Source organism: Neolamprologus multifasciatus, chromosome 14, assembly GCF_963576455.1.
Source record: "Neolamprologus multifasciatus chromosome 14, fNeoMul1.2, whole genome shotgun sequence".
In the NCBI taxonomy this organism is placed as follows: domain Eukaryota; kingdom Metazoa; phylum Chordata; class Actinopteri; order Cichliformes; family Cichlidae; genus Neolamprologus; species Neolamprologus multifasciatus.
Window position 1 is genome coordinate 33,031,139 of NC_140452.1, and position 8,560 is coordinate 33,039,698.

The window sequence follows — 8,560 nt, forward strand, 5'->3', positions numbered from 1 at the left end:
GGCGAAGCTCGCCAACAAAAGCGAGCCGAGACAGCTGCTCTCTCCACAGTCCACACCATTAAAGCTCTCTGGAACAAGAGATCTGGGGGTGGCGAGGTGCCAAAAAAAAAAAAAACCTTCACTTCAAAGGTCTGAAGGGCTTCATTCATTCGGGGCACGGGGCTTCAGTGGCGCGTCTTAGCGGAAATGCTGATGCGCAATTATGGAAACAGCGCGTAAAACACGAACTTAACACGCAGCCCTGCATTTACCTGGAAGCTTTCACAGATGCACGCTGACCCAGCCACTCTGCTCTGCTGTGAGGGTGATCTGAATAAAAATGACGTAAACAAAACATGTAATAACCAGGCCAGAGGGTTCTCTCAATGCGCCATATGCACGCTCACCAGCAAAGCACCCCAACGAATTCCAGGCGAATTAAATCATCAAAATTGGTATTATGAGAACAGCTTTTGACTTATTCACAGTTGTGCAAATGTGTATATTGCAGTGTGTTTGAACACACATAAAAAAGAGGGGAAAAAAGTCGTCCACGTTGCACAGCAGCCAATGTGAGAATGCAGTTGCGCACAAATCAGAAGTCACAACAACAACGGGGAGAACAAACGAGGCGCAGGCCAACACCTGTCGCTTTCTTTGGAGAAGGACCCTTAATTCCCCGAACTGATTTAGTTTTGGCCGAGGGGCCGCCAGCAGCAGCAGCTGCCAACTGAAGGCATCGCGTTACATCCGCCAAACAGACGGGTAAATCTGCTGAGGCTCGGACACAAAAGCCAGCATAGAGGAAAAGAGGTCGGGCAAAAAAGAGACGGGGGCAGGGTTTAAATGCCTCGATGTGGTGTAGAATAGCGTCGTGCTCCAGTCATTTTGCTTGGGCTGGTTTGAATAAGTAACTGACTGGTTTATATTTGATAGCCTGAAGAATTTCATTTTTGTCTTGAGTTAAACGTATATTTGAGGCTTCTTCTAACATATGAACAGTCAAACAAAAACGAAAATAAAAACAAACAGCACTATTCTAACACTGTACTTTGTGTCTCTGTGCTGATTCGTTTTGTGCAGATGAATGATAAGTGCGAGCAGTTCACTGAAACTAACTGAAAGGGGGACAAAAAAAACGAGCGTTCGCTCCCCTAACCCAACAAATTGTCTGATTAAAGCCAGTCCAGCTCCTCGGGGCGCAGACCTGGGCTGACCGCAGACAAAGGGGGAAAGCGCTCATTGGCTCCGACCGTGTGCGCTCTGTTGTTCCCCAGCGAGAGCAGCACAGCCCCTATTCACATGTTAATAAGCCCCTATAAATACTAACAACAGCCACTCAGCGCCAGCAGCACGTCTGACTAGGATTACACAATAAACAGAGGGCGCCTCGCCTCGCCTACGAGTTTGTCGATTTTTTTTCTGCCTCCAACCGGTTCCGTTTGCCAGCTGCCCCTCGAGGACCACTGAGGAGGTACGAGCAGCGGTGGGAGAAGCCACAGTAACGGCGATCCAACCAACATGGCCCCCTCGGCTCGGCCAAACGGCCTCGGACTTGATGTGAAAGATGAAGATGAGTCCTACTGCGGGATACAGAAAGCGGATAGAAAGGTGGGGGACCGGTGGAGACACTGTCCGGAGACACTTGGCAGTGACGCACTTGTCACGCCGCTTTAATGCTGAGTGTGCACAGTTATGAGACAGGGATGGTTAGTTTGAGAGGAAACCCTCAATGATTCAAAATTAGTTACATGCTTTAGTGAGAGAAGAATGACGCTGGGTTGCCTTTGCGCACTAACCGCGGACAGGTGGACGCTTATGACTTTGAATAGTGCATCTTTCCTCATGTCACTGAAGTGTTTTCTTTCTGTGCTCCCGCAGACGAGGAAACCTCTGGTGGAGAAGAAGAGGCGAGCTCGCATCAACGAGAGTTTGCAGGAGCTGCGGACTTTGCTGGCAGACACAGACGTGAGTACGGAGCGCACACAGCTCCTGCACTGGAGTTTCACTTTTGCTCTGCGCCACAATGAAGGCGTAAACTGTGGTCTTGGTGGTGCTCATCTGGTTTCTTTCCTCAGTTTCATTCCAAGATGGAGAACGCAGAGGTGCTGGAGTTGACCGTGAAAAAGGTGGAGGGCATACTGAAGAACCGGAAACAAGGTGTGCCCAAATTTATCCAGCCCGTGTAACTATAAAAGAGTAAAGATCTGTTTTGTGGAGCGCTCAGAGTGCCAAATAATAAAATGCTTGAGTATTGCATTATTGATAGAATTACTCTCATTATTATGGCAAGACAGGCGTACATTTTCACCCTGCTCTAATAAAAGAGCATGTGAAGAGTCAGGAAATGCTTGATTTAAAAATATAGACAGTGATGAGCAAACAAGAGCTCAGTTGGGTCTTTTAAATTAAAATTTCCGTGTGTTTTATACCATTAACTCTCACCTAAATATCTTATACAGTATTTTACAAGAAAAAGCACTTTTTCCACAGAATGGTCACCATCGGAGGTTTGTATCAACATGCTTATATGTAGAGCTAGAGCAATTTGCAATTATCTTATAAGAGGAAGTGATATTTTATCACATAAAAGGCTGAAAAGTAACATTTTTAGCTGTTAAGTAATTGTAGTGTAGTGAAGGAGAAACATTTAGCTGTCACGTGTCTGCAGTCAATAAGGTAGGAGTTCTTCAGTCTTGTATTATCAATGCTTTGGATGCTGAGCAGTCGTGTCTCTCCTCTCACAGAGGCAGAGACACTAAACCGAGAAGCCAACGAGCGGTTTGCAGCTGGTTACATCCAGTGCATGCACGAGGTCCACATGTTTGTATCCAGCTGTCCTGGGATAGATGCGACGGTGGCGGCTGAGCTCCTCAACCATCTCCTGGAGTGCATGCCCCTGAATGAGAACCATCTCCAGGACATGCTGACGGATCTAATCACGGACACTTCTGAGGGCAACAGCAGAGGCAGCGAGGCGCTCTGCGCTTCTCTCGCTTCTCCTGGTGAACGGAGTTTCTCCTGCGGGTCATCTTCTGCCCTCTCCCCAGCCCCTTCCTCCATGTCCAGTGAAGACTTGTGCTCTGACCTGGATGAGACTGACAGTGATCACAACCAGAGCTCTACAGAGGGCATGGAGAACAGGGAGCCTCCCAGTATGCCCACCATGACCTACCCCTGGTCTATGTGGAGACCTTGGTAGAGTAGTGGTGGGAGTTTGGATGGAATACAGTTGGGATGTGTTGAAAGGGGGATTATGGGCTTTCATTTTTATGGTGTGACACAGCGCGTCCCACTGAAAGAGAAAATTCCACCCTACAATACAAGAGGATTTTGTGGCTGTACCAGTTTTGGCCTCCTGTAAGACCGGTTAAGAAGGCTGACTACATGCATGGATTTTTTTCTTAGGCCTCCTGAACTCATGGCACTGATGTCCAATAATTAAAGTCTGTTCTATAAGAGACCAATTTAGGCACCAACAAAAGCCTCAGCTGATCACTCTGCAGTGATTCTGAATACCGGCGTGCAGATGGATTTTCTTCACAGTCACTACTGAATACAAGTTTAGAGATTTCCCCCAATTCTGGGAAATGTTTGGAATCAGAAAATGTAAGAGAACATTTCATCAGAAGTCATTCCTGGAGTACTTTGGACATTTATATATATATAAAATTAAAAGTGGATTCTCCTTTATGCCATCAGGGGGATCTGCTACACTCTGCTACCCTTTCAGCTGGAGGCTCAGAAAAATAGCCCTCCTGTTCTTTTCAGTAGTAACACCCTGGCTTTGAGTCCTCTTGTGACTTATCTTTACACCTGGAGAAACAAAAAGCAATCCCTCTCAACACCCAACAAAGCACAGAAAAGGCAACAGTGCAGGACTCTCCCTCTTGTTTGGTCTATACTTCAGTGTAAATAGGATTTGTACAAGGAGAAAAGCTCTTTCTAGAAACTGAGAAGTCGGCGATGCCCCAATTAATATAAATATTTCTATTGCATTTCAGAGGTTCCTTTAGTTTATCGGACCAGTAGTTCCTTTAAGGATGACCATTTTATGTTGTAACGGTGTTTAGAAATGTCTTGCGAATAAAATGTCTGAATTTTTCTAAATAAAATAACGTAACTGAAAACTTCTTTGTCTGACGTGACTCCAGCTTTGGAATAGAAACTGGGTCAACGTGTTTGTGTCTGAAAATACTGATAAAGCAAACCGTTTCTGAAAGCAACAGCAACCCAAACACTTGAATAAGTAGCCCAGTGCATTCAAAAGGAAAAGTATGTCCTCCGCTTAAACTTTCGTTGATTCTTACAGTGCGTGCATGCGCGCGCGTAAAGCACTCGCACCTCTCCGAAAGTGTCTTCGCTCTCACCTCTGTCACAATGACCGCGTTAACAAATGCGTGTTAGATCCTGTCTGGACCAGTCACCCAGACGCACCGTTGGAGGTCCTCACAAAGGGGCAACTCCCATCATCCCTCCTATAATCGCAGTAAGAGCCGGGTGTTGTGCCAGATAGTGATTTCCGGTATTTGCCCCCCCCCCCCCCCCCCCCCAAAAAAAAAAAAAAAAAAAAAAAAGATTTCCCCAATTTAAACAGCTATAAATGACTTACTGGCGCATAATCTGTCAAACATATCTGTCATCACACCAACAACAAGTCATTCTGAGCCACAATCAACGTTTCTGTCACCAGCCAGAAGCTGAAATCCATTTTTGGCAAAGTGATGTTTATATATCCTTTATTTATGCAGCTAAAAAGTCTCGTTGACATTAAAACGCCTTTTTTTTTTTTAAACGAGTGGTCTGGCCAAAAGGGCAGCAGAAATTGCAACAAATATAACACAAGACTTCTATAAAGATATTTTCGACTGGAATGATTATAGTATAGGTATACTTACGCAGAGCCATAAAGATACTTGCACCTGTTTCTACTCGTAAAAGTAAATAACATGTTATATTTCACAACCATTAGGTTACAGCTAATAACCTAGGTGGGGGAACCGCACGGTGAGCACGTTGTTCACTGTCTGATGATCCTGGATTACTGGAGGAGGAGGCGGGCTAATTATCAACCCCCGGTGGAGTAGGTGGAGGGGGCTTGGAGGCTCTGGGTGTGAGCGTCGGAGGAAACATATGCGAAGAGGAGCCGATCAAAGCTTTGAGCCACTGTTTGACAGCGGAGCGTCAAAGTATGTGGAGGTTTAGGGGGGGGGGGGGGGGGGGGTACTAAAATGGTCCAAGTGCATGCTCAGATTCTTCACCAGGGCTCAGTCAGCACACACACACACACACACACACACACACACACACACACACACACACACACATTCTAACCCTAAAACCTCCAAACTCTGAAAGAGGAGGTGTGGAACAGGAAAATGATCTAACAATGTTATGATCTAAAGGTTGAAATGAAACAAATGAATCCCACTAGAATCAAACTCAGACAACTGCACTTGTGCTAGTTTCACTCCCCTTTGTCTGGTATTTCTGTTCCTCTCAGCATTATTTTGAATGAACTAACAGATTCAACGAAAACATGATGAGGGAGGTCAAATTATTTTTAAAATAAGGAAAATGTGGAGTGGGCTGTTTCATCAGCTAGCTAGCACAAAAATGGCTTTAAGATAGTCAATATACAGAAAATGTTTCTGTGCTTGTGACTTATGTTCAATAGCTCAAAGCCTGGGATGTTATGATAAATCCAGTGCCTGTCTAATGTAGGACTGTTAGCCAGTCATATCTGGTTTCAGACAGTTAAGTCCATAAATGTATGCTTCTTACCCAAACACACCTTTAAGATGTTATCAAAGGTACTTAGACACATTCAATTACACCCACACACCCATCCTGTCTACCACAAGACTCCACAGAAATCCCCAAAGCTTTCATTTAACCAAAACGTACCTGATGCAAACTCACAGCATCATAGGAAATGTAAATTTTTAGTCAGATATTTCCAGTAATGAGACTTTGTCCTTGGGCAAGATACTAACAACATGTTTCTCTCCAATGCATCCATCAGAGTATGAATGTGTGTGAATATTGGAAGCACTTGTACAGGGGAAAAAAAGAAAGAAAAAGTTCTTGCATGAACAGGTGTGAGTGGGTGTAAGAGGAAAGTTGCATAAAGCACTTTTGAGTGCTGAATTACAGTAGGAAAAAAAAAGAACCAGTCCATGTACCATTCAGATATTACACATCGTGAATGTGTGGTCGGATTTTATGCTGACAGAGTTAACCCCTGCACACTGCCTCAATCTGCTAACGGAAAATGACAGCTGACAGGCCGACAACATTGAGGGGAGGGAAGGCGATCAGTCATGAGGAAGACTTATCTGACCAAATACATCAGCTGTGGGTTTGCGACTATGCTTATGAATTCTGAGGTTAAAGGTCGGTGCAGTGCAACAGTTGGTGTGAGAGAGGTTCAACAGCAGAAGAGAGCATATGGTGCTGAAACAGATCCCCAGGGGACCCTGAAAAACACCCTCAGGACTCTCAACTGTTTTTGACTGTTTGAGAGAACAATCGCCTCTTATGAGCCGGTGGGGGGGATGCCTCTGTGTCCCATGTAAGACACAAATTTATCACATTAAGTATTTGCTTTTTAAAATAAATGTCAAAATGTACTTGGAGCCCTTATGCTGCTACGATCAAACCTAATTATTCAGATTTCCAGCTCCAATAGAGGATTGTTACAGACCCCCTCCCTTCCCCCCCAAATTCACCTGCTTGTCTGAAATGATGCATTTCAGCTTCTCTCCATTTAAGCCAGTTTCCTTGGCTGCCCTTTGCAAGTTAAAGGTTTGAACAGCAAGTGGTTGGAGCTCTGAAGCTGAGATGAACGTATTAGGGTATCCACTCTCCCTGACATCATACAGAGCCAGGAGAAAAAAACCTTTGTGTTAAGAGCAATCGAAACTCTTAAGTCTCATCTTTTGATTTACAGGTGTTACTCGTACATACACTGACCTCATTACTGAACATTTTGGACATGCTTAATATGAGCATCCACCACCGTAACAGCATGTTTATGACAGGAAATAAGGAAACACATAGGTCCCCTTCAAATTAATGAACTTTTACAGGCTCAAGATATTTTTGAATAATCGTAGTGTGTCATGATGAAAACAGTGCATATATATATTTATCCAACCTCTGGAGCATTGGAGCCTGTTTCAGCTGTCAGCGTGGCAACACGATGCAAAGATAAAAGTTTTAACTTCCCTCTACTTAAAATAAAAAAAAAAATTAAAAAAAAAGGATTTTTAGTCAGTCACTGAATTTTGATGCACGTTTGTTTCAAGTGTTTGCGGAAACATTAAAAAGGAGTCAAGCAATATTTTTTTCTAGAATTTAAATGTGATTTGTGTGAATGCCAAACACAAAAAGCCATTTAACTGGACTCCATATGCCCTCTTTAGTGTTTAGCTTCCTGTATAATAAAAGAAGACAGAAATCAGAGTGGTTCTATTTTTGCAGCTTTATTAGACAATCCCACTTTCCAAAAATGTTCGAACACTGCATAAAACAAAATAAAAACAAAAGCTACACATTTAAACTCTCTCTCTCTCTAGATATATAGATATATATATATAAAAGAGTACAAAGACAACATATTTAATGTTAAAACGGACAGATTTCATAGTTCAGAAAAGAAAATGCAGCATTTTGAATTTGTCTCTAGGATTTGCAGGTCCATGCTTTAAGTTTTCATTTTAAAAGTTATGCCACATCCCAACGTTTTTGGAAATGGGGATGTTCAACATTGTCAAACGAGACATCTCACCTCAAAATTAAAAAACAGAAATGTGCCAGATTCTTATACCACAGACTCACAGTGGTAATGAGACAGGTTTATATAACCATACACGACATCACGTGCCGATACTGTGTGTACGCATTTACAGGTCAAGGAACGTCCAACAGATCACCAGTGTTTAAAATCCGTCTCTCTCTTTATGGAGACTTATGAAACACAGTCAGTTTTAAACATGACTTGAGACATATCCGGTCTTTTATACACAGGTGAGCGTTGCAGGCTCCTTGGAGATATTTTGCACAGAAAAAGAAATTAATGACAGAAAAAGTTGCAGTTACTAAAGGTGGTGAGAGGCGCCGGTACTCTCCTCAGGAGGAGTCCATAAACCTTTGCCAGTCCGAGGCAAAGAGTCTCCGTACGAGCCCTCAGTCACTGGAATCACTCAAAGTATCTCATCACTCTGTCCATTGCTCTTTGCCCACAGGTGCACACATTCCACATACGTTCTGCTTACAGTAACATGAACCTGGGATTTATAAGAGGTAGGGTTCGTCCCCAATGACACTCAAAAAAAAGCTATTCCCCAAAGTCAAACAAACAAAATAAAGACACACAAATAAAAGAAATAGAAAAACAGAATATTTAAAAAAAAAAAAAAAAAAAAAGGACTGCCAAGTTAACCAAAAACCATGAAGAAAAACTAAGTTGGTGAGATGCTCTTGGTCCAGGTACACTTGCAAGCCCTGCCCAACAGTTTCTCTGCCTTAGCACCAGAGTGGTCTCTACTTCTTGTACGGTTTGTGTCAATTAAGCAGA

At 43.3% G+C, this 8,560-nt stretch overlaps 1 protein-coding gene across 1 annotated transcript; it reads left to right on the plus strand.

Annotated features, from left to right (window-relative positions):
• The first annotated feature begins 1,190 nt into the window (after positions 1 to 1,190).
• Positions 1,191 to 4,519, plus strand: her13 (hairy-related 13). The gene is made up of 4 exons (XM_085130429.1): positions 1,191 to 1,590; positions 1,861 to 1,947; positions 2,058 to 2,139; positions 2,727 to 4,519. Exons 1-4 carry the CDS (start codon positions 1,501 to 1,503, stop codon positions 3,179 to 3,181), a joined length of 714 nt encoding a protein of 237 aa, XP_084986555.1. The 5' UTR covers positions 1,191 to 1,500; the 3' UTR covers positions 3,182 to 4,519.
• Positions 4,520 to 8,560: the final 4,041 nt, after the last annotated feature.

Bases quoted from the DNA above. Each gene is read 5' to 3' on its own strand.
- her13 (XM_085130429.1), top strand. From the start codon at position 1,501: ATGGCCCCCTCGGCTCGGCCAAACGGCCTCGGACTTGATGTGAAAGAT. The intron at 1,948-2,057 runs GTGAGTACGGAG...TTCTTTCCTCAG, and splicing joins CTTTGCTGGCAGACACAGAC to TTTCATTCCAAGATGGAGAA. The intron at 2,140-2,726 runs GTGTGCCCAAAT...CTCCTCTCACAG, and splicing joins ACTGAAGAACCGGAAACAAG to AGGCAGAGACACTAAACCGA.